The sequence below is a fragment of the Castanea sativa genome, chromosome 4 (assembly GCF_040712315.1).
Source record: "Castanea sativa cultivar Marrone di Chiusa Pesio chromosome 4, ASM4071231v1".
NCBI lineage: Eukaryota > Viridiplantae > Streptophyta > Magnoliopsida > Fagales > Fagaceae > Castanea > Castanea sativa.
The window spans coordinates 24,842,114-24,853,834 of record NC_134016.1 but is presented as its reverse complement, the minus strand read 5'-3'; the positions used below and the strand labels follow the sequence as shown (position 1 = coordinate 24,853,834).

Sequence of the window (11,721 nt, the reverse complement as noted above, 5' to 3'; positions counted from 1 at the left end):
CAAATTCCAATGACCCAAGTAGGAGACATGGCTTAAATTAGTTTGTCTTACCAGATTGGAGATACATATAATTGACTCTATATACATCACTTGAATAATTTTTTTTACCTCAATCTTCGTTCTCTCACTCATCTTTGTCAGATGTTTCTCAGAATTTATGTTTTAAACTGTTTGAATATGTCATATCTATTAAGTTTGTTTCTTGCAACAATGGCTATGATTCTAGGTTGTTGCACAAAGAAATCTTCAAGTTATATCATCTGCCCATGCCTCCAGTGTTAATGAGCTTTTTGTAAACAAAAGGCTTCAAGGTTCATAATTATGTCCATCTACTATTTACTTACAATGTTTCCAGTTGGACTGCAGATTTGGAAACTGTTTTACTGTGTGTGTGTGTGTGTAATATAATGATTGATAACATTGTATATGGAATATAATGCAGGATTTGGATATGGTAATCATGAGGATGAAAGCTTCAACCTCACAAAGAAAATTACTTTTCACCATGGACACAATACTCTGGATATTCTGAGTATGATGATTGGTCTACAGGTATATAAATTTTCCTCACTTCATAATATCACCTTGACCAATATCTTGCACATATGCATCATCTTTTCTGTGTGTTGTATTTAGTTTTAGTTTTTACACAAAGATAGTGCTACAGATTGACTCAAAATCCTATTTAGACTTGGTTATCTATTAAGTATTCTTTGTGTGGGGAAGGAAAGTTTGTTCCTTGTCAATGACCGGAGATTTAGTATTTCTTGTCCACCACTGAAGAGAAGTTGGAGTCTTACATATAAATAGTCCTGTAAAGGGTTTGGTAGTATTGGCCTAAGAGGTCCTCCCATCTACAGAAAGGAGAAGACTTTTAGAAAGTACGGAGTGAGGTTTTTTAAAAGGGCAGTTTGGTAGTTCTTTGGGGATTGAAAGACACCCATGTATGTGAGTTGATAATTTGTTTATTTGTTGAGTGAGAGAGCACTATTGGGTGTATTGGGGCTATGGACTGTGAGAGTGTTCATTTTGTAAGGTTATTAAGTATTTGTGAGGTTTCTGAGCGTTTTTGGTGAGAGTATGTTAGTGATTATATCCAAATTGTAGTGGATTTTGGTTAACATTGTTTATGGTTGTAAATTGAGTTGGCTTAACCACATTAAATACTGTTATCTTGTGTGGATGCTTTTTATGTTTTGTTTCTGTGAAATGAGCTTCTGAACATATAGGAATCAGTCTGCTGGAATTTCTAGCCTATCCATTAGTGGACCTCCATTCTCAATAAAATGATCGTGGACTCTGATATATTTTTCCTACATTTGAATTCTCCCCAAATTGAGAACTGCTACTTGATGGCTATAAGAAGTTATACATGCAGATTACGAATTAAAATTAGTTTCGACATGGTTGTTCATAATGCTTCATCTTCATGTGTAGTGTTTATCACCCAAGAGCAAGATATATCAATAGGTAGTCCAAAAAATAATATAAAGAGAGGCTAATAGTCTGCTCTCAGTATAACATTTGGTTGTTTTCCATTGAAAACTGGTATAATCAGTCAGAAACAGGCTGAATTTCAATGTGCATATTATGCAAAAATTAGCTATGTGCCTGAAATGCAACAAGAACATATTACTGAAATACGATGAGACTGATGAGTGCATCATATTGAAAACATTTCTTTATAGGCTTAAGCTATTGTTTCTTCTCTCCTTGTTGGCTAATTGATGACTTGATATATCTTTGAATAAGGGAATTATGTATTTATAATCTGCTAGAGCTGCTTGAACATATATAGGAAAACCATATGTTAGTGTTTGTTACAAGCTACTTAAAACACAAATGGAAGCCTTACAAATTTCAGCAGACTACCCATTTTTACACTACAATGACACTAATATGATACATATTATGGCTAATTCTGAAGATACTTCTAGCAAGATGATAGTTTAGGGTGGGATGGTCTACTTGCTTAAACTACATTATTTGTGGAGCAATTATAAACTATCTAATTTTTCTATTGTGGATCTTGCTTTCTTCATGTCAGGATTCTAAAGCTCTTCTATCTCTGTTTTTCTGCAGAACTATGGGCCGTGGTTTGATGGAAGAATATTAAATTTGATGCTAATCATATTAACCAGTTAAAAGGAGGTTGTGATGGATGAAACTTGCAAAAATAATGTTGCCTGGTTAAATGCTAGGTGGGACTGAGACCAATTTCTCTTCTTTGGGTAGATTTGTTTATAAAATGTTGTATGGTGTCAATCTTCTCAAGCTTGCACATTTTGCTGTCATAGTTTCTAGGCAATATTCAGAGAAAGAAGCTGCTATTAATTATCTAGAAGGAGTGATTGAGAAACTTCAAGCAAGTAGAGAGCAGCGAATTAAAGAACCAATCCTTTACATTAAGTTGCAAATAGCCATATTTAAACTAGAGCAAGGTGACCAAAAAGAGTGCAAGAAGCTTCTAGAAGATGGGAAGAGTACCCTTGACAGCATGACGGATATTGATCCAACTGTCTATGCTAACTATTACTGGGTTTCATCTCAGTACTACAAATTTCGTCAACAATTTGCTGACTTCTATAAAAGCGCTCTTCTTTATCTGGCATACACATCAGTGGAGTCTCTCTCATATTCATTTAAGCTGGTACGTGATTATATTTATTGTAAGTTCATTGTCACCAAGGTTCTTATTTTTATATTTCTGTGTTAATTTTATATCTATACATTTGTACTTTTGTTAGTTAGAGTCATCTTGCAAAAAATAGGCTTTGATTGCATAACCTCACCCACCTCCTAGAACTTGTATGGAGAGGAAGTGCCAGGTTAGCTTTTTGTACTAAATTTATGGTTTGGTTGTGCGTGTGAGTTTGTGAGTTTTTTGGGGTTATGTGAAAGTGAATGGTGTAGTGTGACATTGTGTTTGGAAAAGAATACTTTTATATGGTAGCTCAAGATAGCATCTTTTATCATTTTTTGTAGGGTAATTTGATTGTGGAATTCTTAAAAAACCTTATTTGATTGTGGAATCATCTCTAAAAGATCTTATGTTTACAATTTATCCCCCATTGCTGAATGCAACATTCCATTTCACATTGATACTTCGGCTGATAGTGAAGATGAAGATGGCTGTCTGAAAGATGGAGTCTATCATGTGGATGGTGATGAGACTGTGCCTGTTGATATAATGGGAAATGGGACACCCAAAGTGGAGCTCATGTTGATATAATGGGAAATTTTGCTTTGATTGAGGACATTTTAAGGGTGGTTGCTGGAGCTACAGGGGAAGACTTGGGGGGTGATCGGGTTTACTCTGACATCTTCAAATGGTTTGAGAAGATCAACTTGCAACTGTAATTTTAACTGGTGTATACTCTTAGCCTTTCAATGATTATTTAAAAAAAAAATCAAACCTATACATCTTATACGCATGTAAATTAAAATCACATTCTGTGATCTTGATTATAATTTTTTCCCCCTATTTTGTAACAACCCCAGTAAGATATCTAAGGTTACTACATAGTGAAGTGTACATCGGCATTTTCTTCCCCCTAAATTGTGATGGTTGTCTGAAAGATGGAGTCTATCATGTGGATGGTGATGAGACTGTGCCTGTTGATATAATGGGAAATGGGACACCCAAAGTGGAGCTCATGTTGATATAATGGGAAATTTTGCTTTGATTGAGGACATTTTAAGGGTGGTTGCTGGAGCTACAGGGGAAGACTTGGGGGGTGATCGGGTTTACTCTGACATCTTCAAATGGTTTGAGAAGATCAACTTGCAACTGTAATTTTAACTGGTGTATACTCTTAGCCTTTCAATGATTATTTAAAAAAAAAAATCAAACCTATACATCTTAATTGCATGTAAATTAAAATCACATTCTGTGATCTTGATTATAATTTTTTCCCCCTATTTTGTAACAACCCCAGTAAGATATCTAAGGTTACTACACAGTGAAGTATGCATGTAAATTAAAATCACATTCTGTGATCTTGATTATAATTTTTTCCCCCTATTTTGTAACAACCCCAGTAAGATATCTAAGGTTACTACACAGTGAAGTGTACCCCGGCATTTTCTTCCCCCTAAATTGTGATGATATCTACAATCTAGACCATTGATAAATTAGAGAATTTCCCAGATATTATTATTTGATTGCCCTCCCATTATACTTCTATAAACTTGAGAGTACTAAAAAAAAACAAAAAAACCTCGAGGGTATTTTATACAAATTTATATTTTTTGGGAATTAGTTGGAGTATGCTCTTATCTATTAATAGGTTTTTGGTTCACACGACCTATCGCTGGGAATGCTTGTCAAAAAGCGTTTGTCACTAATCGTGTAGGAGATTTTGGTTTATTATTAGGAATTTTAGGTTTTTATTGGATAACGGGCAGTTTCGAATTTCGGGGTTTGTTTGAAATAGTCAATAGATTGATTTCTACTAATGAAGTTAATTTTTTATTTGTTACTTTGTGTGCTCTTTTATTATTTTCTGGTGCAATTGCCAAATCCGCCCAATTTCCCCTTCATGTATGGTTACCCGATGCTATGGAAGGACCTACTCCTATTTCGGCTCTTATACATGCTGCTACTATGGTAGCAGCAGGGATTTTTCTTGTAGCTCGGCTTCTTCCTCTTTTCATAGTTGTACCTTACATAATGAACATAATAGCTTTGATAGGGATAATAACATTACTATTAGGAGCTACTTTAGCCCTTGCTCAAAAAGATATTAAGAGAGGTTTAGCCTATTCTACAATGTCTCAATTGGGTTATATGATGTTAGCTCTAGGTATTGGGTCTTATCGATCCGCTTTATTTCATTTGATTACTCATGCTTATTCAAAAGCATTGTTGTTTTTAGGATCCGGATCAATCATCCACTCAATGGAAGCGGTTGTTGGATATTCTCCAGATAAAAGTCAGAATATGGTCCTTATGGGGGGTTTAACAAAACATGTACCAATCACAAAAACTGCTTTTTTATTAGGTATACTGTCTCTTTGCGGTATTCCACCCCTTGCCTGTTTTTGGTCCAAAGATGAAATTCTTAATTATATTTGGTTGTATTCACCGATTTTTGCAATAATTGCTTGTTCTACAGCAGGATTAACTGCATTTTATATGTTTCGTATTTATTTACTTACTTTTGAAGGATATTTAAATGTTAATTTTCAAAATTACAATGGAAAAACAAATAACTCGTTTTATTCAATGTCTCTATGGGGTAAAGAGGGGAAAAATAAAAATACAACAGTATTACCTTGGATGAAACTAAAAAAACAGATTAGTACTCGAGTTTAATGAACTCGAGTACCGTAACACAGTACTCGAGTCCGACAAACTCGAGTACTAATCTATATGTTATACCCGAGCCATACTCGAGCATACTGGACTCGGGTACTAGAACACAGTACTCGAGTAGAGTAAGTACAGATTACCCGAGCCATACTCGAGCTTACTGGACTCGGGTACTTCTAACAGTACTCGAGTCTTGTAAGCTCGAGTACTAATCTGTATGATTTACTATATTATACCCGAGCCATACTCGAGTTTACTGGACTCGGGTACTTCTAACACAATACTCGAGTCCTTTAAACTCGAGTAATAAGTTCCATACTTATTGCACGCACCGACTTTCCTGGCGGCAACCACTACGATTAATGCATAATGAATGGTACTCGATTTCACGGAACTCGAGTACCTCTTCACAAAACAGACCCCATCACCTTTCATCTATTTTTAGTTAAGGATCTTTTGAACTCTACTCGCGTACCTATCTTCCCAACTCCACGTGACGAGTTAGAACGCTATGTGGACGCAGAAGCTACTGGTAGTTGGGTCACCATCTGCAAGTCCTTGAGTTTGTATGTCAGTTCTCCATCCAAGACCAATGTGCTGTCCATTTATCCTTTGGGTCAACCCTGCCGTGACCAGAACACAGAGGTAATAGTTAAGTGCTTAGTTTCAAATTGTGTTTGTATGTCTTCGTATGAGATTTTTATGCATGAGGTGTTTTTGTACTCCATGCATGAGGTGTTTTTGTACTCCCTAGTTTTTCAATATTAACTATGTACAACTGCTGATATTCACACATTTGAATTGAAGTTTCAGAGCTTGTCTTCACGAACATAAAATTCAAAAGTAATCTAAAATTTCTACAAAATGCTCTATTGTAACTTGTTAATAAAATAGATTTCTTTTTATGTTGCATCAGCTGCATATTTTTTTAAAAAAATTTAATCTCCAATAATGTAGGGAGCAATAATGTAGTATGTTAGAATAGTTTCAATTGGTGTTTTAATTAACTCAACTAATATAGTATTTTATACTCAAATAAGAAATTTTTTACGTCTGGATTTTATCTACACCAAAATATAAAAACTTAGTGAAAGGCATGCAATTACTGTGTAAGACACCATAAATTTTGAACCCTATCATATCCCCAACAAAAACAAACATTAATTTCAAATTTTTCTAGTCAATTATAGATGTACGACATATTAAATAGAATCGGTCGCATGTGACGAGTCAGCTAGGTTTCTACTTTTAATAAACTTACATTCTATATAATTTATTTTAATCTAACTTAACCATGTCTATAATAAAAGTGTTGGCCTAATAGTAAAGAATAAACTCATGGAATAAGGCATATAGATTTTAAACCGTAATGTATCTATAATAATAATAATAATAATAATAATAATAATAATAATAATAATAATAATAATAATAATAATAATGGAAAATGCTAATAATCAAGGTTGACCATATGATAGCAAATAGAGAACATGCATATTAAGATTTTTTTTATTATGTATAGAAGCGAAGGTGACATATTAGACATATTTGGGGTACTGAAAAAACTTACAAGAAAACTTGGGAGAAACTAGGAGGGCTTTGTTGCACGAAAGAGAAATGTCATGCAGTTATAGTTACAGTGGAACACAACATCAGAATCAACAACTTGCACACAACTTTCTGTCCTTAATGATAAGGAGTAACATGATTGTAATAGCAACTAGTCATTAAGAAACTTAAGTAGTGGCCAAGCTTGGAATTTGCCTTTGGCAGGCCAAATGAAAAACAAGATTTATATATATATATATATATATATATATATATATATATTATATTCCTTGTTTATAAGTATTATATTCATATTTTAAATTGCTTAATAACTCAACGTTAAAATCCAAAAATATAGTATTATTTTCTAAAATATCATTAGTTTTTAACTTGCCTATGGAATTATATTTGAAAGTTAAATTATAATACATTAAGTATAATTAATGGCTAAAAAATTACTTTTTTATTTTATTATTTTTATCAATGCTTGAAATTAATAAATGTTCCCCTCAAAAAAATGCTTGAAATTAAATGCATTAAAAATAGATCGAATCAAATAACGATTTACACATTTTAGTGTTTTACTATATTATATTATATATTTTTATCAATTTTAAAAGAACTTTACTGTTATTATTATTATTTTTTTCTTCTAAGTTTTTTATACATACGTTTTACATGTTATATACTAGCTACAAGTCTGAAATAGTATAAAAGAGAAACAAAAGAAGAATAAGGAGAGCAAACTATATATGTATCAAAAAAAAAAAACTTAACCATAGCCAATGCACACCAACACTAGTAAACCGGATCCTTAAGATTAATGCATAGTCTATTTTGCTACAGTCATATGGCAGTACCTCCAACGGTTGTTGGACATGAACATGATGTCAGTTTGTGTGGTAGTCCATTGCCTTAGTTATATGGTAATAATAACTCATAACACAATGTTGTTTTAACCTAATTTTTTTTTAAATGTAAATATGATTGTATTTGAATTGTTCGTTTGATTATGGTTCTTAATTATGTCAAAACACTAAAATTTTTTTATAATTTTTTGTATGAGAGAAATTTTATAAATTGAGTCAACTAGAACGCAGACCTCGATATACTATTAATTGTTTTTATAAATTCAATTATTCAATTGCTTATATGTCTATGATTGAGTTTGAATATAAATTGTTTTTATCATACGCCAAATTTATGTAAGTGGTTATACATTATGACAACTTTTATATTGTTAATAACATGTCGGTGATGGATTTTCACTTTTTCTATGTGTACTACGATGGAGAGATGTATTATCATGACTTGCATGGGTTGTCATACCAAGGCTCGAACCAAAAGCAAAATTGTGTTAGGGTGAAGCGTGGGATAGGCCTTATGAAATTGCAACAAAGAATATTGAAGGTGATGAGGTTAGATCACTCTAGGCATAACATTTCCATTGTGTATCGAGCACCTCAACGGGTTCTAGACACCCATTTTTTCTACAATTCACTACAATTATTGAGTGCCGCCCAAGTGAAGATGATGTGGGAAATTGTTGAGCAAATGGTGGTGAAAGGATTTGTTGGTTCGGATCTCTATGTCACTGTTGAGACCACCATAGTAGAGGTTGGAGAGGGTTCACAACATACTGTTTTGGATGGAACTGTAGATGAGCACATTGACTCAATACCATTACAGTCTTATCAAGGGTGTGCAAAAAACACAGGAGATGGGTATGGTACTAAACCGTGGTAAACATTTCCCCATGCTTCACACATTGAGGAGGAGTAAGGGCCCTAGGAAGTGCATGCAGGAGAGCATTTATCTCATGATGAGCTGCATGGGGGCACATCTGAAAGTGAAGGTGATCACGGACTTGGTGACGATGCAACCCATATTGATGTTACTAGGGATGACTTCGAGGAGCTCCTAGATACCATGGGTGAACACGAGGATGTTGATCATATCGAGGATGTGGTTGTAGAAGAGAATAGAGACACATGCCCTGGTCCCGATCCTACACCGGAATGGTTCACCAAAAACACTTGGGATAATATGTTTGATCCATCACCGATTATGCAAGAGGAAGTATCAAGTTGGACGCCTGGGGAGTAGCTAATGAAAGGAATGGTCTTCACGACTAAATTTGTGGTGCGACATGCGTTGACTTGGTACGCACTGCGAGAGAATTTTAAGTTCAAAACTGGGCATTCGGACTCAGAGAGGCTTATGGTGAGTTGTGAGGATGATTCCTGTCCATGGTCAGTCCGTGCGATCTGTTGCAAGGGAGACAATGTCTGGAAGATTGCAAAATGCAAGGGCCCCCACACATGCGACAAAATTCAGAATGCTCATGATGGTCGGATGATTGATTCGGTGTTCCTAGCATACGTACTTGAGCGCTATATGCGAGAAGACCCCGCGTATAAGATAAAGAACTTACGCCACGTTGCTTTGGCAGACTTAAAACACGAAGTATCTCACTACAAGGTATTCTTTAACTTGCATTCTTTTTTCAATACAATGTAGAGACATCAGTCTTCATGGAAGTATAAGCATGATATTTTTTCCCAAAACCCATGAATACCTGATGTTATGAAAAATGAAATTGAAAAAAAGAAAAGAACAAAGGAATAAAGAGAAAGAAATATTATCTTCATCTTATAGCCTTACAAGTCTTGATTTGTTTTCATCAACTATAATTATTTAACTTCTATTCATTTCTAACGTAATCATTATGGTTCACATACAAGGTTTGGGATGCCAAACAAAAGGCCGTTGCAGATATATACGGGGATTTTAAGGAGTCTTATGCAGAGTTGCCGCGTTTTTTGGCAGGACTTAAGGATGCAAGTCCGGGTACAAAGTATAAGTTATTAGTGAACGATAATTATGAACAGGGAACCTGTACATTCAAGTCCGTATTTTGGGCGTTTCGTCCATGTATTATTGGGTTCAAGAACTGTAGGCCTGTGATTAGTATTGATGCAACCCACCTCTATGGAAAATATAAAGGGAAATTGATGATTGCAATGGCGACAGATGCTAATAATAAGATTTATCCACTAGCCTTCGCCGTTGTCGAGAGCGAGAGCACAGAGACTTGGGGTTGGTTCTTGGCTTGTATAAGAAGGTGTGTTGCTGACCGGAGACACCTGTGTGTCATATCTGACAGACACCCTGGGATACAAGCTATCTTCAGAGACACTAATCGAGACTATTTGCAGCCTCCCATGATAGAACATCGTTACTGCCTTCGTCATCTATGCAGTAACGTGAACACTAGATGGAACAATGAAACTTTAAAGAATCTAGTATGGAGGGCAGCAAGTGCTACCCAGGAGCGAAAGTTCAATGCCACATTCGATTTAATTGAGAATGTGAACCGAGATGTGCACCAATATCTGAAGGATGTGCCGAAAGAGAAATGGGCTCTAACTTTTGACGAGGGTTACCGTTATGGGGTGATGACTACAAATGTCTCTAAGTGCTTTAATGGTTTTCTAAAGGGTGCTCGTAGCCTACCCATTACAGCAATGGTGAAATACACATGGTTCAAACTGAATGCTTATTTTGATGATCGTCACAATAAGAGCATAGAGCAGTTGAATTCAGGAAAAAAAATGGTGTAAATATGCCTTGGATATCTTCATGAGAAATAAGGAGAAGGTAGAGCATCACAGGGTGACGAGATTGAGCGCGCAACAACAATCATATCAAGTAGATACACCGCATAATCCAGGGACTGCTGGACATGGGGATCACACACATGGAGTTAATCTGCTGCAAAGAACTTGCACATGTCAGAAATGGAAATTGTATAAGATACCGTGTTCACATGTCATTGCAGTTTGTATTAGGTATTGACATGATGCAGAACAGTACATTGACCTATGTTATAGCGTGGATGCATTGTTCCGGAGCTATGCTCCCATTTTCCCTGCGTTGAAAGATAAATTATCATGGTCGGATCCTAAAGAATCTCGAAGGGTCCTCCCTAACCCCCAATTGATCCGAGAGAAAGGTCGCCCTGTCTCAACATGAATCAGGAATGAGATGGACGAGGGCGGGAAACGGCCTAGAACCACACCATGGAAGGAGGGGGGGAGGAAGGTGCAATGCGGGTTGTGTGACCAAGGGGGGCATAACCGAAGAACATGCCTTAAGCGGAACGAGGCCTTGACGAGTGGTGGTCTCGCGGACTAGGTACGCTAAGTTTGATAGTGGTTGGTGGTGAATCTGGGAATGGATTATTGGATGATGTACAGGTAGGGAATGTTCCTTTTTCCTTAAAAACTTTACATTCAAAGTGGCAACACCAATAGATTTAAGTTGTTCAAAAAAAGGAGAGGGGGGTGGGGGGGAGGACACCAGATTATTTATGTTTAACATCAAAGTAATTGATTAAATTAGATTTTTAATTTAGTTTCATACCATAAATGCATGATATACATGTTATTATTTTTCACGTGTATTTTCAGGTGCTTGATTTTGATAGATTTACCTGGTCAACAACATCATCAAAGATTTACTTGTCACCAAGCAGTCTGCCACTAAAGATTCCTGCTTGCAAGGGCCATAGTCTGGTATTATTATATGTCTCAACTACTATTTTGTTTTGGTTTGTTTTGTAGCTGAATTGTTTTTTATTTGAGAATTTTCAATATTGGGATATTGTATGTAATGGATGAGAAAATTTAGGGTTCTATTTCTGAGGATCTATGAACACCCACTGCTCAAGCAAAGACGTATGAACAATTGTTATTTTGTGGGTGCAAAAGGTTGGTGTGCACCATGGTTTGCACCCTGCAGAAGTTTTTTAATGCCACTCCCCTGTATGTATGTCAGTTGAGATTTGTGTGCACTTC

At 35.6% G+C, this 11,721-nt stretch overlaps 1 protein-coding gene and 1 long non-coding RNA gene across 2 annotated transcripts; both read left to right on the top strand.

Moving 5' to 3' along the window:
• Positions 1-273: 273 nt before the first annotated feature.
• LOC142630711 (uncharacterized) lies at positions 274-2,644 on the top strand. Its single transcript, XR_012843420.1, has 4 exons — positions 274-311; positions 443-552; positions 2,083-2,201; positions 2,298-2,644. It is a non-coding gene; the product is annotated as an uncharacterized LOC142630711 (long non-coding RNA).
• Positions 2,645-8,980: 6,336 nt separating this feature from the next.
• On the top strand, positions 8,981-10,485 carry LOC142632621 (uncharacterized). Its single transcript, XM_075806994.1, has 2 exons — positions 8,981-9,343; positions 9,607-10,485. The coding sequence occupies exons 1-2, from the start codon at positions 8,981-8,983 to the stop codon at positions 10,483-10,485; spliced, it is 1,242 nt and encodes a 413-aa protein (XP_075663109.1).
• The last annotated feature ends 1,236 nt before the right edge of the window (positions 10,486-11,721 follow it).

Bases quoted from the DNA above. Each gene is read 5' to 3' on its own strand.
- LOC142632621 (XM_075806994.1), top strand. From the start codon at position 8,981: ATGGTCTTCACGACTAAATTTGTGGTGCGACATGCGTTGACTTGGTAC. The intron at 9,344-9,606 runs GTATTCTTTAAC...TTCACATACAAG, and splicing joins ACGAAGTATCTCACTACAAG to GTTTGGGATGCCAAACAAAA.